General features: G+C 32.7%; 12 protein-coding genes across 12 annotated transcripts; 5 read left to right on the top strand and 7 right to left on the bottom strand.

Moving 5' to 3' along the window:
- Positions 1 to 2,235: 2,235 nt before the first annotated feature.
- Positions 2,236 to 3,813, top strand: CCT2 (chaperonin-containing T-complex subunit CCT2; the record flags this gene model as incomplete). The annotated part of the gene is made up of 1 exon (XM_041549364.1): positions 2,236 to 3,813. One exon carries the CDS (start codon positions 2,236 to 2,238, stop codon positions 3,811 to 3,813), a length of 1,578 nt encoding a protein of 525 aa, XP_041405298.1.
- A 1,462-nt stretch (positions 3,814 to 5,275) lies between these two features.
- On the top strand, positions 5,276 to 7,723 carry AXL2 (Axl2p; the record flags this gene model as incomplete). The annotated part of the gene is made up of 1 exon (XM_041549363.1): positions 5,276 to 7,723. The coding sequence occupies one exon, from the start codon at positions 5,276 to 5,278 to the stop codon at positions 7,721 to 7,723; it is 2,448 nt and encodes an 815-aa protein (XP_041405297.1).
- A 197-nt stretch (positions 7,724 to 7,920) lies between these two features.
- REV7 (Rev7p) lies at positions 7,921 to 8,721 on the bottom strand (the record flags this gene model as incomplete). Its single annotated transcript, XM_041549362.1, has 1 exon — positions 7,921 to 8,721. One exon carries the CDS (start codon positions 8,719 to 8,721, stop codon positions 7,921 to 7,923), a length of 801 nt encoding a protein of 266 aa, XP_041405296.1.
- Positions 8,722 to 9,223: 502 nt separating this feature from the next.
- TPM2 (tropomyosin TPM2) lies at positions 9,224 to 9,709 on the bottom strand (the record flags this gene model as incomplete). Its single annotated transcript, XM_041549361.1, has 1 exon — positions 9,224 to 9,709. One exon carries the CDS (start codon positions 9,707 to 9,709, stop codon positions 9,224 to 9,226), a length of 486 nt encoding a protein of 161 aa, XP_041405295.1.
- A 457-nt stretch (positions 9,710 to 10,166) lies between these two features.
- On the bottom strand, positions 10,167 to 13,070 carry TMA108 (Tma108p; the record flags this gene model as incomplete). The annotated part of the gene is made up of 1 exon (XM_041549360.1): positions 10,167 to 13,070. The coding sequence occupies one exon, from the start codon at positions 13,068 to 13,070 to the stop codon at positions 10,167 to 10,169; it is 2,904 nt and encodes a 967-aa protein (XP_041405294.1).
- Positions 13,071 to 14,064: 994 nt separating this feature from the next.
- Positions 14,065 to 15,069, top strand: OM45 (Om45p; the record flags this gene model as incomplete). The annotated part of the gene is made up of 1 exon (XM_041549359.1): positions 14,065 to 15,069. The coding sequence occupies one exon, from the start codon at positions 14,065 to 14,067 to the stop codon at positions 15,067 to 15,069; it is 1,005 nt and encodes a 334-aa protein (XP_041405293.1).
- A 343-nt stretch (positions 15,070 to 15,412) lies between these two features.
- On the bottom strand, positions 15,413 to 17,149 carry VHS2 (Vhs2p; the record flags this gene model as incomplete). Its single annotated transcript, XM_041549358.1, has 1 exon — positions 15,413 to 17,149. One exon carries the CDS (start codon positions 17,147 to 17,149, stop codon positions 15,413 to 15,415), a length of 1,737 nt encoding a protein of 578 aa, XP_041405292.1.
- Positions 17,150 to 17,420: 271 nt separating this feature from the next.
- KABA2_02S15202 (uncharacterized protein) lies at positions 17,421 to 17,912 on the top strand (the record flags this gene model as incomplete). The annotated part of the gene is made up of 1 exon (XM_041549357.1): positions 17,421 to 17,912. One exon carries the CDS (start codon positions 17,421 to 17,423, stop codon positions 17,910 to 17,912), a length of 492 nt encoding a protein of 163 aa, XP_041405291.1.
- A 654-nt stretch (positions 17,913 to 18,566) lies between these two features.
- On the top strand, positions 18,567 to 19,538 carry FLX1 (flavin adenine dinucleotide transporter FLX1; the record flags this gene model as incomplete). Its single annotated transcript, XM_041549356.1, has 1 exon — positions 18,567 to 19,538. One exon carries the CDS (start codon positions 18,567 to 18,569, stop codon positions 19,536 to 19,538), a length of 972 nt encoding a protein of 323 aa, XP_041405290.1.
- Positions 19,539 to 19,984: 446 nt separating this feature from the next.
- KABA2_02S15158 (60S ribosomal protein uL13) lies at positions 19,985 to 20,969 on the bottom strand (the record flags this gene model as incomplete). The annotated part of the gene is made up of 2 exons (XM_041549355.1): positions 19,985 to 20,553; positions 20,936 to 20,969. 2 exons carry the CDS (start codon positions 20,967 to 20,969, stop codon positions 19,985 to 19,987), a joined length of 603 nt encoding a protein of 200 aa, XP_041405289.1.
- A 499-nt stretch (positions 20,970 to 21,468) lies between these two features.
- On the bottom strand, positions 21,469 to 22,110 carry CSM2 (Csm2p; the record flags this gene model as incomplete). Its single annotated transcript, XM_041549354.1, has 1 exon — positions 21,469 to 22,110. One exon carries the CDS (start codon positions 22,108 to 22,110, stop codon positions 21,469 to 21,471), a length of 642 nt encoding a protein of 213 aa, XP_041405288.1.
- Positions 22,111 to 22,486: 376 nt separating this feature from the next.
- On the bottom strand, positions 22,487 to 24,148 carry FKH1 (forkhead family transcription factor FKH1; the record flags this gene model as incomplete). The annotated part of the gene is made up of 1 exon (XM_041549353.1): positions 22,487 to 24,148. The coding sequence occupies one exon, from the start codon at positions 24,146 to 24,148 to the stop codon at positions 22,487 to 22,489; it is 1,662 nt and encodes a 553-aa protein (XP_041405287.1).
- Positions 24,149 to 25,194: the final 1,046 nt, after the last annotated feature.

The following is a 25,194-nucleotide window of genomic DNA, read 5'->3' as shown; positions in this document are numbered from 1 at the left end:
CAAACTTACCTGAACAATTCCAATTAAATATGGAGGGTTCAAATTTGCCGTTCAATTCTGAAATATTTCTTTTTGGATACCCAATTGGACAGAAGTCTCTCTTGAGTTTTTTGTAACCCAAAAAATATACCAACAGCAAAACGCACAGCAAAGTAACTTATGGGAATGCCTATTTTTTCCAATCTCTGTAGAGTTGGGCTAACGTTAAAGGAAAAAGAAAATATGGTAGACAAGTATTTATAATTGCCCACATTATGGATGCTGTGGAAAGTTAGGCAGAGTTATATTTTCTTAAATCACGTTTACAATTGTGTAAGGATCTCACCAACCAAACGAATTTGTATTGGAAACAACTCCTGTTATTATTTTTCAAAAGATTAGTTTGACTTCTATTTTTATATCAGGGATGATTGCTTAGGTACCTAAAATTTTCTCTTCGGTACCTGCAGCCCTAATTTCTGTGCGTAAGTCTCTTCGTACTTTAAGAATATATCGTTTGGCCGGTAGATTCTGCAGATACATATACTTACATATAATCCTTGAAGGAAAAAAACTTAAAATTACGTCACCTAAAGAGTTTTTTGATCCAATTAAAAAATTTCCTATACTTAATCTTATCTTAAGAACATTGAATTGGACTTCAATGACATTCAGTGGATAGTTTTATTCATTCTAAAGCAGAGTTGTTAGATAGGCTAAAAGAAGAAGGAAATGATGAAAACTATCTAGTCTTTGATTTTGCACCACATTTTCCACTTTTCCTCATTAGATATATGCAGTAATCCTGTTATTGACGAAACTAATTAACTATTTGATGAACATGTAGAAGAAATCTTATTTGTATAAGGAATCGTCTTCCGTCAGCACAAGAGAAGAAGAAAATATATTTGCCGTTATCGTAGAGCTGTATACCGATGTAAACAAGGCATCGATCCCGACAGTAATCTATTGGACATGCGATCCAAGACCGTTCTATAGTATTTGAATTCATGTATAAGGGCTTTTGATAAAAAGAATTTAACTTCGGCAGGGATAGATGGAACTTATAGTTTCACTAATATCTTAATACAGTGACATGCTATTAAGCTGAATATGGAGGTCAAGGATATCCTGTGGGAAACACCATTTTACCCAGAAAATGGTGTTTCCAAAGTTGGTATCGAAAGCTTCTTGAGGGTTGTTATAGAGCAAGGGTATGATTTCAAATATCTTATCACAGATGAAGATAGAAGAAACACAGATGCTATCTCTCACACATATGGTACTGGCATATTTCAGACATGTAGTTGACATCTATTCAAGAATATTCGAAAATATAGGAGAAATGACTGACTTAGATCACCCACCTTATTAGTTTAAGAGCATTTTATTGGTTTAATGAAGAAACCGTCACAGATCTAATTGAAAGGGGAACAAGTAATCTTTCTCTCTGTATCAGACGATAATCGAATTAAAGTTATTCGCGAGTTAATAGAGACCTTGCTTGATAATACAATGTACTATAGTAAATTAAGGAATAATAATGGCAGCGCATACTGGGTCAAATATGTCAAAACTGCTGATGACCTGCACAAACCTTATTATCAGAGAATATATGTTCAATACATAAAAGGTGATGCAGTCCCAGTATTCCATGTGATATTCCCAGTTGAATGGTTTCCAAAACTATTACCAGATACTCTTGAAAACGGTGATGGTAGCTATTCGGGCGATGAAAGTTCTTTAGATAAAGAAGATAGCGGAGAATCTGATCTGCATGCTTCATATATTTTCTTCTGTCAATCCTTGGCCGTACTTTTGAAGTCAATTTGTCCTAATATTATCATCAAATAACTAAAAGATGTCTTCAATTGATGTTGTTTGTTTATTTAATATAGTATATATAAAAGCATATTAGATAAAATAGTGTCGAACTAGTGTCGAGCATATAAATTCATAGAAAGGTCATTTATTGCTGTAAATGAGATCACTATGAACGAGAGACCTTAATTCTTAGACCCGAAGTTGGGGGAAATGGGTTAGTAGTATTCCGTTCATTACATATTTTTTTAATGTGGCAAAAAATTTTCGGTTTATTTTGCAACGAAATTCAATAACGGTAAATTTCACCACATCGAATTTCAAATTTAAGAAGCACAATTGTGAGAATCGCCATATTAGAAGGAAGTATTCGAACAGGAAACTTTATTAATAGTTGGAATTGACTGTATTGAGACATTATAATAGAGCCAAGCAATGAGTGTACAAATTTTTGGTGATCAAGTCACAGAAGAAAGAGCTGAAAACGCTCGTATGTCAGCGTTTGTCGGTGCCATTGCCGTAGGTGATTTGGTGAAGACAACATTAGGCCCAAAGGGTATGGATAAATTATTACAAAGTGCTTCTAGTGATAGATCCTTGGTAACTAACGATGGTGCCACTATTTTGAAGTCTATTCCTTTGGATAACCCAGCAGCAAAGGTTTTAGTGAATATTAGTAAAGTTCAAGACGATGAAGTTGGTGATGGTACCACCAGTGTCACTGTATTAAGTGCAGAATTATTAAGAGAAGCTGAAAAGTTGATTGAACAATCGAAGATCCATCCACAAACCATTATTGAAGGTTATAGAATTGCATCGCATGCAGCATTGAAGGCATTAGAAAGTGTTGCTGTTGATAATAAGAATGATAAAGTTAAGTTCCGTAATGATTTGATTCATATTGCTAAGACTACATTATCGTCCAAGATTCTATCACAGGATAAAGAACATTTTGCTGAATTGGCAACAAACGCTATTCTTAGATTAAACGGTTCTACAAACTTAGACCATATTCAAGTTATCAAGATTCATGGTGGTCAATTATCAGATTCTTTCTTGGATGAAGGTTTTATTTTAGAGAAGAAATTTGGTAATAACCAACCTAAGAGAATTGAAAATGCAAAGATTTTAATTGCTAATACTACCCTTGACACAGATAAAGTTAAAATCTTTGGTACCAAATTTAAAGTGGATTCTACTTCCAAATTAGCACAACTTGAAAAAGCTGAACGTGAAAAGATGAAGACTAAGATTGAAAAAATTGCTCAATATGATATTAATGTCTTCATTAACAGACAACTGATCTATGATTACCCTGAACAACTTTTGACCGATCACGGTATTAATTCCATCGAACATGCTGATTTTGAAGGTGTTGAAAGATTAGCATTGGCTACTGGTGGTGAAGTTGTTTCTACTTTCGATAATCCAGAAAAATGTAAATTAGGTGAATGTGAATCCATTGAAGAGATAATGATTGGTGAAGGTACTTATACAAAATTTAATGGTTGTAAAGCTGGTGCAGCTTGTACAATTATCTTAAGAGGTGCTACTGATCAATTATTAGATGAAGCTGAAAGATCCCTGCATGATGCTTTATCGGTTTTATCTCAAACTACAAAGGAAACAAGAACTGTTCTAGGTGGTGGGTGCGCAGAAATGTTGATGTCTAAAGCTGTTGATACAGCTGCACAAAATGTCGACGGTAAGAAATCATTGGCCGTCGAGTCGTTTGCTCGTGCATTAAGACAATTACCAACCATCTTGGCTGATAATGCAGGTTATGACAGCAGTGAGTTAGTCTCTAAACTAAGATCTAGTATTTATAATGGTATATCTACAGCTGGTTTAGATTTAAACAGCGGTATCATTGGTGATATGAGAGAATTGGGTATAATAGAGAGTTATAAACTAAAGAGAGCTGTTGTCAGTTCTGCATCAGAGGCTGCTGAAGTGTTATTAAGAGTTGATAACATTATTCGTGCCAAGCCAAGAACAGCAAACAGACAATAGATGTATGTTTAGAAGAAATATAAAATGCATACCAATCTGAAAATCACATATAAGGGGATCTACAATAGATAAATGGAAAACAAATAAGGAGTGCAGATAATATTATAAATTTGACAAACTACCATATGTGATTTTGCGATGTTATATTTGTTCCTTTCTTATAAGTTTAACCTTATTTAATGCATACATAAATAAATAAATGAATAAATAGATTATAATAATAAAATATAATAAATATCTACGCATTGTATAGAAATTAAAATGCATAAGTAGGTTTGTGTTTTGGATTTAATGGTAACAGTAGTGCAAAAGTACAATAAAATAAATAAACATATCAATTGATTTTATAATAAAGTTAATAATGTATTGTATATATCTGTTTACCATTTAAAGAAACTTCGCAAAGTCTATTTTAATTAGCTACATGCAAGATTAGAACCCTATTCTCTCTCCCCGCATATTCTCCCCAGACCCTCTGGCTACCTTCTCACCTGGGAGTGCACTCTTTTGCAAACGCCAAAAACTCGAATTGTTTGAAGTAAAGAATAGTAAAAGTCTTAGAGAGTTCCTAATCCTTTTGGCTGTCTGCTTTCTCTTTACGTGTGTGAAACAGCTAATTATTTGGTGAAAATAGAGAGGAACACACAAACACACGAAAAAAATATGAAAAACTTGATCAAAACTAATTTTTCGTGGTTTCCCAGAGAGACAACTGCACGAGACATTTGGCGTCGCGTTAACTTGCTGAAATCCCAACAGAAAAGGATTGACTTCATAATGATGAAAATGTCAAAGAAGGGAAACGCTCTTTCACGGTGAACATTTGGCGTGCTATCAGTTGAGGTAGATAATTCAAGACCTTCTGTACTTCATTCTAGGAAGACAAGATCTCAGAACATTAATCTCGACAAGCTTTTAGTTGTTTCGTTTTTTGATGCCCGTTTAGAATATAACATTTTACATCATGGATCGAGGTCCCTCTGACTTTATGCAAATATAACTAATCTGGACAGATTGTTCATCAAATTAAGTTTCCCAATTGGGACAAACATTTCGCATCTTACAATAATAAGGCTAAAGTCATCTTTCTGTCTGGGGATGTCTGAACATTTTCTTAATGTTGCATTTTATTTTAAATTAGAAATAAGTTTCGATGTTTTATTATTAGAGTAACATTAAAAAGAAAACATTGATATGGTTCTCTTAGGAATTAAATAAAAGCAAAGAGGTACTTGACATAATGTCTTGAATTATCAAAATTTAATGTCTCTTGAAATAGTATTTTTTAATTTACCAAGGATTATTTTAAGTTATAGACTTGGTTTGTTTAATATAATTAACGATCCAAACATATATTTTTCACTATTCAATAATCATATATCCCAAATAAGATAACACGAACAAGAACAAGAACCTCAACTATTTATTTATTAGATTATTTAAACAAAAATAAAAATAAAAGATGATAAGCCTCACAACCACGTCTGTGTACATAGTTGTGTGGTTATTATTCCAACAATGGTTTATATCGGTTGTGCATTGTGCACCTTACGAAGCATATCCTGTGAGTAAACAATTACCTCCTGTTGCTAGAGTTAACGAAGAATTCGCCTTCGTGATATCTAACGATACTTATAAATCAAGTGTGGATAAAACTGCACAAATCACATATAACGCTTATGATCTACCAACTTGGTTAACATTTGATTCGAATTCACGTACTTTTTCAGGTACTCCGCCATCCTCATTTGTCGAGGATGTCACTAATAACATTCAATATTTCAATTTTATTCTACAGGGGACAGACACTTCAGATAATTCCTCGTTAAACGAAACCTATACCCTGGTGGCTACTTTAACCTCGAGTATATCGGTAGCTAGTAATTTCAATTTATTAGCCCTATTGAAAAATTACGGTAATACAAATGGTAAAGATGCTTTAATATTGACACCAAATGAAATCTTTAACGTTACTTTCGATAGATCATCATTCACAAATGACGGATCGATTACATCGTTTTATGGTCGTTCTGCGGAGTATAATGCACCATTACCAAGTTGGTTGTTCTTTGATTCTAATACTTTAAAATTTAGTGGTACCGCCCCAACGGTTAATTCAGCAATTGCTCCAGAGGCATTCTTTCAATTTACTTTGATTGCAACAGATATTAATGGGTATATGGGTGTTCAAATTCCGTTCCAATTAGTCATTGGTGCTCATCAGTTAACGACATCTGTTCAAAACACAATTCTTATCAATGTCACTGATTCTGGGTCTTTCAGTTATGCGTTACCCTTGAATTATGTATATTTTGATAATAATGTCATCACATCTACCAATTTGAAAAGTATCGTTTTACAAGATAATAGTCCATCATGGGTGACTCTAAATAATGATACTTTGACGGGTAGCTTAGATAATCAAACAAGAGGTGGTACTTTTTCAGTTGCAATTTACGATGATTACGGAGATGTTGTTTATTTAAATTTCGAAGTTTTATCAACAAAAGATTTATTTGCTACAAACTCCCTACCAAATATCAATGCCACTCGTGGTGAATACTTCCAATATAGTTTCTTACCTTCCCAATTCACTTCTTATGATAATACTACAGTTTCGATAATCTATCCAAATACATCTCAGTCCCATGATTGGTTGAATTTTCAATCATCAAACTTGACATTGTATGGTAACGTTCCAAATAGTTTTCAATCTTTGAATATAGGTGTTAAAGCGGAATACGAAGCACAGTCTCAAGAGTTGGACTTCCAAATAATAGGGATGTCTAAAATTTTACAAAATTCCACACATCATAATTATACTAATACTACTACAACTTCATTTTCTTCATCTTCTACCTCAAGTATTTCTAAAAGTTCATCTACCTCACACAGTATAACATCTTCCATAACATCTACGTCAGCTACAAATAGTGCTACGTCAGCTCCAGTTACAACCCAACATAAAACGCATTCGAGCAATAAAAAGACTGTTGCAATTGCATGTGGTGTTGTAATCCCTGTAGTTGTGGTTGGTTCCTTTATCATTCTTCTATTAATCTTGTGGAGACGTAGAAGATCGAATGGTAAGGATGTAGAAAACTCTAGTAATGATGTTGAAAAATCTACAGGTCCATCAGGAGGATCAGATACAAAATCACCAGATACCATAACTGCTATGCATAATCCTTTTGTTGGTGATGATGAAGAGTCGCAATCTGGTTCGGATTTTTCAACTATAAGAGAAGAAAAAATGGGTCATCACCCATCAAACGAATTATCTTCAAGCGAAAATGTCTTTTCAGATGTATTTGAGTCACAAAGCAGAGAAAATCTGTTGTCAAATAATCAAAACACGACAAGCAATAAGAAATCTGCATTTTTCAATCCGTATGATAGAACATCATCATTTTATATGGACGCTGAGCCTGCAAACACAAAATCATGGAGATATAATTCTACTGGTGTTGGAGGTGATAACAGGCAAAGTACACTATCACTGAATACAGTCACCACAGCAGATTTGTTCAATACAGAGATCAAAGAGGATGAACCAATGAAGAAAGATCCAAGAAAATCCTCATTGGGTCTAAGAGATTCAGTTTTTGGTACAACTGTTCCGGTAGTTACAAATAGAAATACGCTATCCCCTTTGACTGAGCATATTTATAGTAAAGATGCTTCTGATACAGTAACAGGTACACATACTTCCAAATTATCTAGTGCTGGATCAAATTCTTCTAATGATGATTTCATACCGATGAAAAATGGAGATGATTACAAATGGGTTCATAGTAACGAACCAAATAGGAGACCCAGTAAAAAAAGATTCGTTAACCTTACAAGTGAAGGTAAGATTAACGTCGGTCAAGCAAATAGTATTGAAGGACAGGAACCTGAGATGATTTGATCAACATCTAGAATTGCATGCTTTTATTCAAGGTTAATAAAAGTAACCCCAAGGACTAATTTAAAAAAAGTAAAATGAGACAACATTCTTTATTACATAACTTACTTTTATTTGTATAATTAACAGTTTTTTATTCCAAAAAAACACATTTTAATAATATTTAATATAATAAAAATTCAAATAATAGATGTATATCTCTAAAGTGAAGACACAATAGATTGGTCTACATAAGCACTTTCAGATGATCCATCATGAAAGATTAATCTTTCTATATAATTATGGATGATAAAAGGGTTTATGTCACAACCAATCAAGGATGTAATTCTAATCTTTGGTTTCTGAAATTGAGAAAGATGTTCCGGCTGACTTACAATAATACCATCGTCCTCTAACATCGATAACTCTTTAGGTCTTAAATTTGGTAGATTATCATCTTCTTTCATTTTAGTCCAATTAGTATCTCTTTCGAATTGTAATGTCTGATCAACTTCTTCGTTTGTGATAGTATCAACTACACCATGACCTAAATTCATTTCCAAAGTATTTATTACTACTTCAAAAGTGACATATTCATCTTTAATACTATCCATTTTCTCTAATTTTGATTGTAGACTATTCAAACTCGATCTGAATTCGTCAAATACGTCTGTTTCACGAAGTAACGAAGTGCTATTCTCCTCTTCACTTTTATCTGTATAATGTTTAAATTCCCCAAAGTCTAATACATATTTTTCAATACAATAATCATTTTTAATATTCATAATACAAATTCCTACTCTATAAATATGGTTCAACTTACCAATTATATCAGATATTAGTTCCTCTATGTAGTTTTGTAGTGTATCATTTCTATTTATAGGTAAATGTTGTGGTAAATTGAATCCTTGGAATGTTGTTAGGTCAAAGGTCGTCTTAGGATACACATTTCTATAGTATAATATAAGGTTTATGAAACACTTCAAGTACACTTGAAGCCATTTCTTTATCCATTTGTTCATTGGGTTCTTTTCTTCTAGGCAAAGAAATGTTGTTTATATATTATATTGGACGATTTTCGTCTTTAATTTGTAACAATATTATTATTGAAGAGACTCCGACATAAATTTTGCCAAAATGACGACATTTTTAACAAGATGAATAATGATAATACGAAGGTAAGAAAACTGTCAATTATTTTTACAAAATAAATCTGGAAAAAGTTGTTTAAATAAATTACCACATAAAGATTGAATTTGTTTCTTTGTTTTCATTATTTCTCACAAAATTTTAAATGATTATGATTTGGTATTTATGAATAGACTATATAAACATAAGAGATTGCTATGATAAATGATGACAGTAGAAACAATATCAGATAATAACAATATGACTGTCTAGTTTCCGACAGTTTGTTATCCTGTTGTACACCAATATATCTTGATTGCTTTAGTTTTAATAAAACCGAAGGAGATATGTGTTTAAATGTCATATTCATACGGTTTTTCATGACGCCGTTCTTACTTATAAATTTTCCAACGATGCTGCAATTTCATCTAATTCTTTCTTAGCTGCATTATATTTAATGGTTAATTCTTCGTTTTTCTGTTCCGTTAAATCATGCTCTTGTTCCAACGCCATTACTTTTCTTTGTAATTTCTCTGCATTTAAATCTGTTTCCCTCAATATCTCTTGAGTTTCTTTTAGTTTGGTATCAGTCTCATCTAAATTTGTTTCTAATTCTTCATTTTTTCTATTAAATGATTCATTATGGGCTTGTAAAGTAGTGGAATCTTTCAAACTTTGTTTCAATTCAACTAATTCTCCTTCCAATTTCTCTACTTGAGTATCCAATTGTTGATTCTTCGCATTTAATGATTTAATCGAGTTTTCCTTTTCAGTATTATCTTGTTCAAGTTCTTTTAACTTATTATTCAACTCATCGTATTTATCTTGCCATGACTCGGCTTCTGCCTTGTACGTAGCAATTTTTTCTTTTATTCTATCCATTTTTGTTTGTCGATTAATAACAGTACTAAAATATTAGGTTATCAAGACGTAAGATAATCCTTTTTGTGTGTGTTTATTTTTCGAGATGGTTAAGTGTCTCCCTTTAAATTCTCGATCTCCCTCTTTAACGTTCATTTAAATATATATATTAATATTATATCAACAAGTTTTCTACATGTGTGAAGCTAGTTCGCGTTGTTTCGCGATACAAGTGAATATACATTAAAATATATGTATATTAAAGTGCATGGAGTTAGGAAGGTCGGATCAAAACAATAACAACGTGGCTACTCTCCTTTAGTTGCATACTAACATGGGTGGGAAGAAATATACAATTTTGTGTGAGTAAACTTATATGTTTAGAAGGCTTGCTTATTTTTAGTGAGGTTTTATATCTATATATATATTGTTGCATATATCACGTTCTCTAATGTTATTTATTCTTCTTTTGTAAATTCTATTTAGAGAAACCAGAAATTATAGTACAATTAGAACGATCTTCACGTTGCAATGTTTCCCAGACGGGTTTGATTTCTTCAAATTTTTCGTATTTTTCAATCAGTTTTGATGATTCAACAAACATTTGTAAGACCATGAATGTGATCTTCTCTAGTTTCTCTTCACCGCGTCCATCGCTGGCCCCATTTTTAGTTAGGTTTCTCTTCCATCCAGAATAATGTAATTTGAACCATTTCCAAACTGCATCACGAACTTTAGTGTTATCCTTCTTGTTTATAATCACTTGTGCATTGTAATTGGCACCAATGAATGCATTTTCAATTCCTCCAGCTGCAATGTTTGTATCAATGAAATTTAACAATCTAGTAATTAATTCTTCTGTTGTGACAAATCCTAAATTAGTGATGGCTAAATTTTGTAAAGTAATAATCTTCTCATTTTCCGATGTAGAGTTAAAATCAATAATATGGGATGCAATACCTGAAGATGTCTTTACCAATTCAAATAATTTCTTCCAATCTTTGATAGATGTCATTTGGTAACTGACAGTCATATAGATGCTGCTGACCAATTCTATAGGAATTAGATCCTTAGGACCTTGCCTAATGTGCTTAAATAATTCCTGGCAAATTTCTTCTGTTGGTTTTGTGGTACTTGTTAGTGCGATGATCTTAGATAAAGAACTCAATTCATAAGAATCATGGACTTGAGAAAGTGTTTCGACAGACCAATCATCCACTTTTTCAGATAATTTTGTGACAAGTTTTGTTATCTTTGTAATGATGGCTCTTCTGTTATGAACTACGGCAGCCTGGACTATGGTTTGTAATAAAGATAATCCCTCGGATAATGATTTCCAGAGGGTTAATGATTTCAAAGTGATATCCTTAGGTGAGGAAGCGATATGGTTCAAGATTTGCATTGTACCAGAAATATGGATTGATTTTTGGAAAAACTTGTTACCGAGGAAAAATGAAATATCTTGAAAGATTTTGAACAAACTGATATCATCAATATTACCAAGAGTCAATTCCTTGCAAATTTCGTCGTAACATTCTTGAGTCTCGTAAGACACACGATAATATCCTTGAGAGTTACAGTTTAATAAAGTTACTGGGTAATCCAGTTTCAAGGATCTATCAGTCATCAATGTATTCCTTGTGTCATTGAGTTTACCTGGTAATTGAGTCAATAAAGTAATATGATATGGGGTATCTTCAATGGTATCCTGATTAAACTCTGGATCAATGTTTTCACTAGAATAGAATCTATGTTGGGTCAATGTTGACTTTAAAGATTTTGAAGCTTCATCGATTTCTGTCTGTACTGATACAATAGGTAACCCTGGTAATCTAGTCCAGGAACTAACAAAATTTGTAACATTTTCAGATTTCAATACTTGACCCATCTTATGGAAAATGTCCATTGGTTTTACTGGGATATTATGAAACGTATCTTTATCCTCGAACACCTGTGCCATTGCGTTTTGGAATAAATCTTCACCCATTGAAAGTTGTAGCATTCTTAACATTGCAATACCTTTTTGGTATGAGATTGGATCAAACAAGTCATTTGTAGTAAGGTCCGTAGTGGTAGTGGTAGTGAAGTTGGTACGTTGATGATAACTGTCATGAATACTCTTTGAGGTTGGTAAATCAGAGTCTTGGATCATTGCCATCCCTAATTCATTTTGCAAATAATTATCAGTCGCCCAAACATTATTATCTGAATCATTTTGAGAGATCAAATAATAAGCTAAGAAAGTAGCAAAGGATTCATTGAATGGTAAATATTCCCACGAATTGAATGAAATATAATTACCCATCCATTGATGAACCAATTCATGAACGACTAATTGAATCGTTTGATTTCTTACTGAAGTATTAGCTAAGCTTTGAGGAGTGAATAATAAGAAATCCATTTGAACCGTGATCATTGTAAAATTTTCCATAACCATATCATTTAAGAAAGGTAATAATACAAAATCCAATTTATTTGATGGAAATTTACAATTGAAAAATTTTGATAATAATGGTAAATATTTTTGAACAATATCCAAAGTATAAGTTGCTTGAGTGACTTTTAATGGAGAATATATAGTAATTGGTAAATTAGTTGAATCTTTGGAAGTGGAAGGTAAATCTAAATGAATTTCTTCTAGGTCACCTATGACAAATCCAAACAGTGAAGTTGGTAGCAATTCTGTCTTTTCAAACACAGTTGTCTTCATGTTAGAAGATTCGTCATCATTTTCAACAATTGAATCTATCTTTGATACAGAAACTGTACTAAATCTTCTTAAAGATTTAATTGTTAGTATGAAAGATGTTTTGATTGAAAGTTCATCGATACAAGGGAAAATCAATCTTGCAAACGAAGGTTGACAATGCGTAGCCAAGATATAATTATTAGCTATATCATTTTTCATAAAATTTGAAATAAATAAACCATGCGTCTTATCATTGGGAGTCTTTACTTGATTAATCGTTCCTTGATATTCAATCGTTAAACGATATTTATTATCGTTTAACGATAATAATTCATGTGATTCAAATAAGAATTGTTCCTGATCGATTACAGGTGTTACTTTTAAATTTATAGTAGTATTATCATCATTTAATAAGACAGCTGATGTAATTGATAAGTTTTTACCATGCAATTTAAATTTACTAAATTCGTTAATATTAATAATATTTTTATTTTTATTTAAAGTAATTGTTATAATACCATTAAATTTTGTATTTAACGGATCAATTTCAATATTTAAATCATATTGACTTGGAATCAATGGATTCTCTAAGGATAATAATTTCATTATATTTGATCTTGTAATATTTACTAGAATTGCAATTGCTCTTAATTCTACAACTAACCGAGACCTGATTAATTGAGCATTGAACATTTATGTATATAAGCAATATGATATATTTATTACTCTGTTTGCAATGAGGCAAACTGCAAAAATCGAGATGGGTCTAATGAATCTCATACACCCATACACACCCGCCGTGCCAAGCGATGCACCCATACACCCATTTGGGTCACGAGACTTTCCGTACCACATGATAAAGTCACTTCGACCCCGCTCGCCCACCCTCTCACTCGCCTTTCCGTTTCTCCGAGACGCATTTCGTTTTTTTGCCAAATAAAATTACAATTAGTCGTAAATCTCCGGGCATCCGATCATAACAATAATAAATAACTGATTACGTTATTTATTAAGGGAGACTCACAGATACTCATTCACGCTCACACCCAATGAGAGGGGAGAGGGGAGAGAGCCCTTAAATTTGCGGTTGTTGAGTTATTAACGTATGTAATTAGTGTCAATTCACGGTATTATAATTCTATCATTGCATAGTAAAATCAATTTTACATTTGTTGTTAAGAGAGTATGATATTGTCAATTATAATGAATAGATTATAATAATTTAGTTTAAGGAGATAAAGTGGGTAACTTGGGAGCAGTTAATGGTCAGATTGATAATGTGAATAATGAAATTCCGGTTTATTTGATGCTTAGCATGTCTTAGTTAAGGAATTACTCTTTAGGTTATGTTAACAACTTGAACAAAATGCATAATTCTTGTAAATCGGGAATACTGAAGGGGGTGTATGTGTGGGTGGGGATGCGATCACTAAATTTTCATATTATCAACGATTAATTCATATATATATAGAGAGAGAGAGAGTTAACTGATCATTCTATTTTTGTTATTTTTTATTCAAATTAAAACACAGTTCTTGTAACAACATCCTTTTTATTATTTATTTGTTTGTTCTATTATTATTATTATTATTAAATTCATGTATTCATAACTCTCTAATATTATAACACACATATATACACACATACACACTCAGAGACATACATACACACATACACATATTTTGTTATGACAGGTAACTGGTACGATAACTTATCTAACGGTATCAAGGATGATACTACTGCTATTTGGTCAGCTTTCACTGGATCACACACTAATCAGGAGTCATCTGCGGGTGCTAGACGCGGGTCTGACGTCATGTCAGTACTTTCAGAGACTAGCACCACTGACGACAGTGTCAATGCTCCAAAGACGATTTTCAATCGTGGTTTCGGTGATATTGAAAGACAAAAAGCTGTTGCAATTAATGAATATGATACTGTTCATCGTAAATATACAGATTTGATGAACAAAATTAAACAGAATGCAGAAACATCTGGTTTCAACGATCAAGTGGAAAAGCTGGAGAAACAATTGGCAGAAAAGAAAACTCAATTGGATCAAGCCTCTGAAAAATTTAATAGTTATAAAGATGCAAATTTCAATAGACTCACTGATGCAATCACCCCAAATAATGGTTTGAAGAAGAATGTGGACCCAGATATTGTCGCTGGACAAAGTGTTTATGGTTGGGGAGAAACTGCTCAACAATTAGGACAAGAAGCAATTGAGGAAAATTTAAATTTAACGAATGATAAGAACGAAAGTTCATCTCAAGCTCAAAAAAGATTGGATGAATTGAAAAAATTGACTAAAAATGGTTGGTTTACATTTAATGATGAACATGCCACTGAAGAGCAAAAGATGGCAGAAAATGCAGCAAAAGGATTACGTGGTTGGGGTGAATCTGCTCAAGAATTCTCTCGTGAAGAATTGCAAGATTTGAAAGAACAAATGGGTACATTAAAACAATCAAGTTCAGGTCATTTAGATGAAGCAATTAAGAAATTAAATGATGCAGAATTGAATTTAAAAGAATCTCAAAGTTCTTGGTGGTCAAAGAAAAATGAAGATTCAAATATTCATGAAAATGCTGTGAAAAATTATGAATTAGCTAAACATGAATATGATCAAGCTATGAAAGATTTTGGAACTTTTGAAAATAAAGTGTCTAATGGTATTCAAACGAAGTAAAAGATTCAATAAAAGGAAAATACTTTTTATGAAATGTTAATTTTTGGAGACTTACATTTATCTTTCAAAATTATTATTATATTATTGTTATTATTATATTTAATTTTACATAAGTTGTTTTTTAAAATTAAATATATATATATATATTCATATTCTTACATCTTATCAAAGTCAACCAACCACAACCAGATAAATTCTTTGGTTTATTTATTTTTTAAGTTTGTTTAACTTGTTTGAATTATTTTTTTTTTTATAATATCCTCTCCCTTATTGTTACAAGAAAGGTTCTATATACTTAAATATAATTAAATGAATATTTATCTATTTTTTATTATTTTGACTTTTAATGTTGATTTTGTTCTATTGGAGATGTAGCTGTTGACCGATCTGTACCTCTATCTAAATACCCATGTCCATATGATTGAGTAGTTGGGGATTTTGTCTCAGTGACTCTTCTTCTTAAAATATCTGTAACACGTTCTTTTTGTAATCGTTCATCTCCGGAATCTTCATAATTATAATCATTCACAATACCATTCTTATCAGAAATTGTTGCAACATCACCATCTGGATATAAATCATCTTCCTTCAAAGGATCGGATCCTGTCGTACTGGTAGAATTAGGACCTGAAGACAATCCAATATTCCCTACACTCTTTGGAGATTTCTCCCTAATGGATTTTTGTCTCGATTGTGGACCATTTTCACATTCATTATCATCGCATTCATTATCATCACATTCGTCTTGACTACCACTACTATCTGAATGTAAATGGAATTTCGACCTCAATGTTTGTAAGGTACCGGGACTTTTATGTCTCCTTAATGAGTTCTTCTTATTCTTTGTTGCATCAGCCTCATGTTGTTGTTGTTGCTCTTTTTTCGTCCTGGTGAAAGGATTAATGAAAAATGATGAAGCTGATAAAGATGATGGAGTATCTGTCATTGGTGGAGATGGAGATATTCTTGGCACCGTAGATCTTTCGGTTCCAAATCCAGCCTCTTTCCTATCATCGAATTTGTCATCATTACTATATGAATTATGATTTAATAAATCGGGTCTATGTTGATTTGGATGCATGGTTGAATTGCTACTACTATTCTGACCCTGTATTTGTTGTTGATATTGTTGTTGCTGTTGTTGTATATTTTCATCAGAAAGCATATCTGCATACGAATAAAATCTTAATAATCTTGATGGTGGAGAAGGTGACGAGGATGGGAATTCATCAGAAGTTTGTCTAGTTGAAGGGTTTGATTGAAGACCCAGATCATGAGTCGATTGAGCTCTTGGTGTAGCAAATGATGAGGATCTAGTTCTACCTAATGCCATATCCAAACCTAACGTAGAGGGTCTCTTTGAATAAATCATATCTACATCGCCTAATTTGGTATTGACGTCTGTGACAATAGAACAACTTTCATCCAATGCAGGTGGAACAAAATTCTCTAAACTATGTAAATAATTATCATTTGATTGTGTTGGAGTGCCTGTTCCCCCATTATAATTACTATAGTTATTATTATTAAAGCTTGTATTTCCTGGGAAACTGGGTGAATATAATTGCGGGTTCCCAGTATTTACACGTCTAATCTGTGAACTAGTCACGCTATTGATGTTGTTATTGTTATTGTTATTGTTAGGGTTTGTATTATACCGTCTTAAATCTGTCGAAGGGCTTGAAAATGAGAACGAAGAATTACGTTTTGTAGGTAATGGTTTATGTATAATGTTTGCACTCGTATAATTCGTCACAGTACCGCCTCCATTATTATTTGTATTTGATAAAGTTGCAATCGTAGCTTGACTAGGTTTTCTTGACAACGGTCTAGAAGCATTCCTTGATACTGATCTTGATATAGCTCTAGAGACCGGTCTAGAGACCGGTCTAGAACCTTGAGAAAGAAACAACGGGTCTTCTACGTTTCTTTCGAATATTAAAGATGCAGACGCATTAGGATCTTTATCTTGTGAGAAAGAATTCAGTCTGGAGTGTGATTGTGTATGAGCTGCTGACCATAATGGATGATCTGTTGTACTATTACTTGAGTTTGATATAGTCTTTGATATCACACTCATTCTATATTTCTAATACTTTGGGGTGTGGGGAGCCTTTGAGGTAATAATTAAAAATATTCCTGATATCCTTATATGAGAGAGAGGGAGTTTCTTAGATAATAAGTTAACGAAGGACTCAAAAATATCAAATCTAAAGTATATCTTGTTATATGAGTTTAACCAGAAGTTCTTGGCCTTTTTCCAAAAGCAAAATACAAACCAAGTTATTCGATAAATGGGCAATACTCACTGAAACTGAGTTAGATTAGATTGAATTAGATTGAATTCAAGAATGGGGGGGTTGAGTTTGCAGTATAGCGAATGCCCTTGTTCCATATTATGTAACATCACTGCAAAATACAATTCCAATATATGTATGAGAGATACTCCCGTGGTAAATGCACCGTGCGAATTACCCCAGGATTACCACAGGAAGCAGCAGCAGCGAGCAACAATAAATGGTGTGCCTCCGGGGATTGTGTGCACATTTAAATATAAATCAAAAATGCATACAATGTGTGGGTGTGTGGGTGTCCGTGAGTGCACGGGGGGCTGCAGACGGAAAGCCCGCAGTGCCAGGTCTTACAGTTCAGAAGGAGTCGTGGTAGGCACGCACTGCCCCCACCCCAATGGTACGGGTAGTTCTGTGTCAATTTTAACGGGGGCATCAGATGACGGGGGTCGCCCGTGCAGAGTGATGTTGTGTCACATGACAGGTGTGTCGGGAAACATCGGTGTGTCTGAAAAGTCGCTCCGATGTTCTCCGGTGGGTGAAAAGCCCTAACAGAAAATAATTGCGAGCGGAATTCGGTGTGTGGGTTGGTCACTGTGTACGGCAGTTGTCGTTCTGCTTGTTGTTTTTTCAGGATATATAAATATTATGCTATCTATATAAAGAGAGAGTGAATTGGCCATTGATGCAAGAGATCTGCTTCACCAGTCATGTTTTATATAAGTGCATATGTATAGGACATCAATTGTCAAACAATTGATCAGGTAGAAATGATTGTGAGGCAGTCTTTTGGAATAAGGTGTATTTCAACAGTTGGAATATAGATATCTGTGTTTATATGCTGAACTGACTGTGTCCATTTTTTATTTAGTATTTTATATATTATATTTCTGCTGCTTACAAATGATGAATATTAATACTGCGTTATCGTATTGATGGGCTAGTTTAAGTACTAGTTCAATAGGAAACCACTATAACAACATCTTCTGAAATGTATGCATTCGGTTCTTCTTATCATCTTATTTTATAAAATGTGTTTTTTCTCTCGTAGTAAAATTTTACGTACTAATTTTTCAAGGGCATCTGTTCACCCATTAACTAATATAAAAACTAGTTTCAGTTGATGAGCTATAAATTTTTCATTATTACTGCAGTAATTATTTGTAAAAGTTAAACAGTAGGCAAATATATATATATATATATATAATGAGTGATACTTCTAAACAAAATGATAACAATATAAAATATTCATATTCAATCTTACAAAAAGAAATCATTTCAGGTTTAGTGGCAGGTTGCCTCACTTCTACTATTGTGCATCCCTTAGATTTAATTAAATTAAGATTACAATTATTGTCAACTGATTCTTCTAATGCAGTATCAAAATTGAATAAATACAAACATGTTCTTCAAAGTATTAAAGCGAATGGACATTGGACTACTGCAGGTTTATATAGAGGTTTGACAATTAACGTCCTTGGTAATTCCATTGCTTGGTCATTATATTTTGGTTCATATAGAGCCTTTAAAACATTATTATCGACTTCAAATCAGGATACCTTGAAGTTGTCAGGATCAGATGAGTCTAAGTTAATAAACTTGGATTCATCAATGATGTATCTTGTCTCAGGTGGTCTTGCTGGTGTTTTCACCTCGGTGGTGACAAACCCAATTTGGGTTCTTAAGACAAGAATAATGTCAACAAATCAAAATACTTTCAATAAATCTTATGATTCGATACAAGGGACGTTTCGTTCTTTAGTGTCAAAGGAAGGTTATCGTTCTTTATTGAAAGGGTTGACACCTTCGATCTTAGGTGTATCTCAAGGTGCCCTATATTTTATGATTTATGATACTTTAAAACAAAATAGATTGAAAATTTATGATCCAATACAAAGATCAAAAGAACATTTGAATACAGGAGATACTATTCTCATTACTTCTATAAGTAAAATGGTTTCAACTACCACTGTGTACCCATTACAATTATTAAAATCAAATCTTCAAAGTGTAAATATGATCCATGGTAATTCTTCAACTTGGAAATTGACTCAATTGATATTGAAAAGGGAAGGGATACGAGGTCTCTACAATGGTTTGGCTACAAATTTATTTAAAGCTGTGCCCACAACTTGTATCACGTTTTGCATATATGAAGCAATGAAAGGTTATATATAAATTATGAATATCATACTAGCAAACTTGTATTTTGTAAATATTCTTAAACTTTGGTCTTTATTACTATCATTTCTATATATATATAGATATATATGTAAATTTAAATGTTTAGAAAAATACCGTTGTGTATCGTTTTTTATTTTGAGGGGTGAATTATATTCTTATTTTGTTATACATATCTTTCAATCTTATTATTCATTTAGTACTCATTGAGATAACAAAAATAAATCATAAAATTAGAAAGGGGATATATCCTTTGATATGAGAGATGTTGATGAAATATGTTATGTGCTAAGGGAGGAAAAAAATGTTAACAGAAGAAAAAGGAAAAGAAAAAGAAAAGAAGTACAACCATTAGAATATATCAGGAATATGTATATACTGATTCAATGTAATGTAATGTATTACTATTTTCTTTTTATATCATTTATTTATTCTGGTATCATTTAATAACCTAGAGCAGCCAATTGCTTGGCAACATCGGTTTCAGCGACAGAAGCGGAAGCAGCAGTAACCTTCTTGTTGAAAGCTCTCTTCTTGGCGTAGTATTCAGCAGAGGAAACCTTTCTCTTGGCTTCTAGCTTAGCAACAACATCTTCGTATTTCCAACCGACAGCAGAAGATAGCTTGGATAGAGTGGTGTATTTTCTACCTGGCTTCAATCTTAGAACTCTTAGAGCGTTTGGAACAACAACTCTCTTCTTCTTGTCGTATGGTGGTGGGATACCTTCGAAGACCTTTAATCTTTCTAGAGCAGCCTTACCACGAGGAGTCTTATGTTGGATCATACCTCTGACAGCCTTGTAGAAGATTCTAGATGGGGCTCTGAAATGGAATGGACCATGAGTCTTGTTGTATGCAGTGGCTTTTCTCAAGTAATCGTGGTACTTTAACTTGTTTCTGAAGAATTCACCAGAGACATTTAGGGATTCAGCTCTGACAACAACGATCTTTTGACCGTTCAATAGTTGCTTGGCAACAACGGAAGCTAGACGACCTAGTAAGTGACCCTTACCTATTTGGAAATAAATATTTTATTCCTCATATTATATATTATCAGAAATAGATTGACAATAATAATTTAAAAATAAAATAAAAACTTGTTAGTAAATCATTTTTCACTTGTTGGCAATCTGGATTTTATGTTATTACAATGTTGAACAAAAATATATATTGTTTAATATATTTGTAAATTATAATTTTAAAATAGGTGTTCATCGTTCGTTATTTTTCTTTATCAATGATATACGTAAGGCTCATTCTGTATTCAAAAAGCTATCATATATATATTAAAGATTTTCCTTTTATTCCTCATTAATTTTTCTTATTTCAAAATTCTAATCTTTCATCTTAGTGTAATCACATAAACTCCTGAATTTTCTTTATTTTAAACATACCGTCAATAACAACAACTGGTTCAAAAGTAGACATATCGATTCTTATTGGTTTCGTGTACGGTTCACTTAAATGAAATAAAACTATACTGTTAATGTTACAAAATACGTATATATATAGATGATATGGCCCTTTAATATTTTCTTAACTAACAATATACCAGTTTAACGATCTCTGGCATTATTAGTTATCGCGCATTGCATAGACCAAGGTGAAAAGTTTCCTAAGCTTCTCAGTATTGCAATATCATCATCATCCGTAAATTGAGTCTGTTTGTCTGTATTCCCCTTCGCTTTGTTCACAGATTTGTAAAATGCCCGAACTGGAATAGTACTACGTAAACCAACACAGCGAGTTTACCGCTTCCAAAGTTTCTCTCTTTTTTTTAACAAATATTTTGGGAAAAAAAAGAATTTTAAGTCTCATTTTTCTTGGATTTGCAGAAGCAAATTTTACAATAAATGTACGGGTGTAGCGGGTGTATGGGTTTCACAAGATATCGTCGTAAATATTTCGAGATCTCGAACAGATCATCTCAAAGGTCATAATCGGCATAGTACTTTGACACATATTGGTACACAGAATTACCTTCATTTCTAGCTCTCTTTTTAAACTGTTGTGTAGAAGTGCCCGAGTTTAATGGATCTCTTGACAATATTACACTCCTGAAAGATTTGGTTCTTCTGTTTGCAGTAATTCGCAATTGTAGCAATGTTGTGTTCAAATGATTGTGAGCCTGTCTTGAATCAGACATGCTGCTGTTTTGAAACATAATGTCTAACCCGTTTATAATTACAAGTATATTATCCTTCGTTATTTGTGGAGATTTGAGTGTCTGTTGTTTGATATTTTCTTCATTAACAACACGTTGTTTGTCGGTTCTTATGATCTTCATGACTATTTCATTGAGTTCCTTCAAATTTAAAGCTTGATTAATAATAACATTATCGTATATACTCTTATTAATTGGCATATTTATTGGTATCATCGTCTTGAATTCTTCAAGAGGGAAAGAATTCACAGAATCAATATAATAAAGTTTCTTCATGATGAATTCGGTCTCCGTATTGTGTACATTTCTATTAGTTATGATGTAATCACATAACCCTTTCGCTAGTGTCCCTTTGTTAAATGATTTCCATATAAGTATGTTAGGGAGCTCTTCATATTTTTGCATTTCAATGGTAACCAGAGGGGTAATCGCTAGTTTGTAGTTGTTTCCTTGTGTTATTTCAATTCCCCCGTTAATATATGATAAAATACCTGAATTTTCGCGCAATACTATTATTTATATATTACGATTCCTATAACGGTACGATACTGATATGTTTACTTAAACGCAAGTATATCCACTATTCAATGTCTATTTTAATATAATAGATTACTATCTTTGCTGTATGAAGGATTTTCTTTTTAATTATGCTACGATAGTCTTTATATAATCTTATATTATATTATATAAGTTTTGGTAATTGAGGGGAATCTAAATTGAGTTTCTTGATCGCAAATAAAATGCTAGGTTTGTAGGGTTGTGATATTACTTTCGTTAAAAATTATTGCACATCATCTGCAATTCCATTTGCTTGGGACATCTCTTGTTTCTCAATTTCATGTGATCTTATTTCATTATCATAAGGTTCTGGAATGAACTTATGAGTTGACATATGAAGAAGCAATTGTTTATCTACAGCAGCATTCTTTTTAGTCTTACTTGCATATCCATTTTCCCATTTTTTCAAAAACTCAGCTCTATATTCTCTATCAATACACCATACCATACCTTTCCCCTTTGATGATATTTTTTTCTTTGGAATCTTTTGAAATGCAGCATTTAAAGATAATGTATGTCTCACAGAATTTTGCCAATCTGCACTTGTATTTCTAAAATATTCGTATTTTTTTAACAAAAATTCGTAAATATCAGATAAAGAAATAATCCCAGTCTCAGTAGATAGAATGGCTTGTGCTATTAATGTACCGTATGGTAATGGAGGTTTGTTGGCAACTTTTCCGGACTTATCAATATCCTTTTCACTAGGAGACACTTCCTTCCGTATTTCTTTTTTATTATCTAAAGATTCTGATCTAGGTTGCAAAGGTGGTATTATTGTCTGTGAACTAAAATCTGGTTGGTTGGTAACCTTTGACTTAGGAACAGGATGCATATGTGACGGCACAAGCTGGTCAATTGGTTGTGACTCAAGTAATTTTGTAGGCATGGCGCCATATTGTTTGTTACTGGATATGGATGATATCTGAAATTTCTTTGGTAACGTACCAGTTTTTTCAGGTAATGTTCTTTTGAGGGCATTGTACTCTGAAGTGTTGTGATTATATTCAGGCGATAATGGAACGACAGGATCAGTAGGTGTCGTAATTATTGCTATTGTTTCATCTGCTTTATTATCCAAATCATTGTCATAATCATTAGAAATTTCGGAGACTTTTTCAGATGGTTCAATTGGGGAAAACCTTTGATTTTCTAATAAGATACTATTTAATACAGGTATATTTTCTAAATGACCAATTTTCATTTGTTGTTTAACGTAACTTGAATCCTTAATCAGGTCTTGCATCAAAGGGTTGTTATTCCCATTTAAGCCATATATTGTTACTAATTTAGGAATAAAATGTGTTAAACAGTTTGAATTAATCAATGGCACCGTATCAGGTAAGATAAAAATCATTTGTATTCCACCCATATCGATCACATCACCACAATTTAAAGATATTCTTTTATTCAAATTGTGTGTTTTAATCTTTTTATAATTTAACTTAGCACCATTACGTCCCGTAATAATTAAATCCCAATTACCAGTCTCACTATTGAATTCAATTATACCATGCTTTCTCGATACTGTCTTTGCAGGGCCCAAATCAATGTTGGAACCATTCAAATCAGTAGTAACATTATTTGGTTCGGTCTCTATTGCGGCCATTCCTTCTATGGGATCAAGCTTATCTGTATTACGACCAATACTTACTTTTAACGTCTTGATAAAGTACGTCCAATTATTCCCAGAAAGTTTGGCAAACGCTTTGATCTCTTTACTTTTGTTCTTACCATTGCTATATTGGTACGAGGCTGCAATTTCGACGTCGACAGAGCTTAATATAGATGTGACACAACTAGCAAGGTTGTTGAATTGTTCTGGGGTATACTTGGGATCATTTATGTAACTTCCATTGGTAAATTTATTTTGTGGGGATGCCATAATTCGTTTTTCTTATGAGCAAACGACGGTATCGATATATTCCCAACCAGCTTAGTTATAATTGCAACACTCTTGTGTTTGGATCTAAGTTCGTCTTACACGTATAAATTATAATTTCTTCAATTTTAATAAATAAAATACGTAAATAAAATAAAATTGGCATTTTTTATCGCGTCTCACATTTTGCACCGCGAATGAAAAAATAAAGTGAACAAATTTGGCATATAAAGTTCAAAACATATATGAATCGTAATGTTTACTGAATTGGTGACTCAATGGTTATATAAAAGTCAGGATGGCATCGCCTACATCCGTTGCAGATTGTCTGAGGTAATTACCTTTAATCGATTGGCGGTTATGCTCTTTCTATAAGTATGTGCAACTATTTTATTTCTTCAAAATTGTAAGGGAAGTGATTGAGCTATTCATTGCTCCCCATAGAAAGTTACCAAAGATACGAGGATCTGTCATTGAAATATTAGATAATGTTAAGTCCAAGTTATAATCGATGTTTCTTCCCTTTTCTGTGAAATGTTTTACGTGCGAATTTAGTAGTAATTACCTCGTTGTCACAATCTTTTGCACACAAGGCCATTAGAACTTAGACAAGAGACAAGTATTATCACCTTGAAGTGGTAGTACATGAATATATCCACTATAACAACCTGGTTATATTCTCTTCTCATTCTTTGAACGTCAATCCTCATTTGTAATGTATAATCTACAGGACTTATTTATACACATAAATCATCATTTATTTGCCGTAATGTTTTACTGTTCCAATACATATATCAAGGTCTTGGATTTCCTAGGGAGCAGTTACTGTTGTCACTGTTTATTTCTTGGTGTAAAAGATTCGATTCTAAAAATTTGTTATTATCGTTTCCCTAGGAGATATGTTATGTGGTATCATATAATTCAATTTTTCAAGATGTGATCTGGTTATTCAAAGAGACAAATGGAGCATATATATATATATATTTATTTATTTATTTATTTATGTGCATTGTAATAAAATTAATAATTAGCAATGAACCAACTTCAAC

The sequence above is a fragment of the Maudiozyma barnettii genome (assembly GCF_903064755.1).
Source record: "Maudiozyma barnettii strain CLIB 1767 genome assembly, contig: KABA2_02, whole genome shotgun sequence".
Lineage (NCBI taxonomy): Eukaryota > Fungi > Ascomycota > Saccharomycetes > Saccharomycetales > Saccharomycetaceae > Maudiozyma > Maudiozyma barnettii.
Note: the sequence above shows the minus strand (reverse complement) of the source record. Positions and strands in the feature narration are given on the sequence as shown.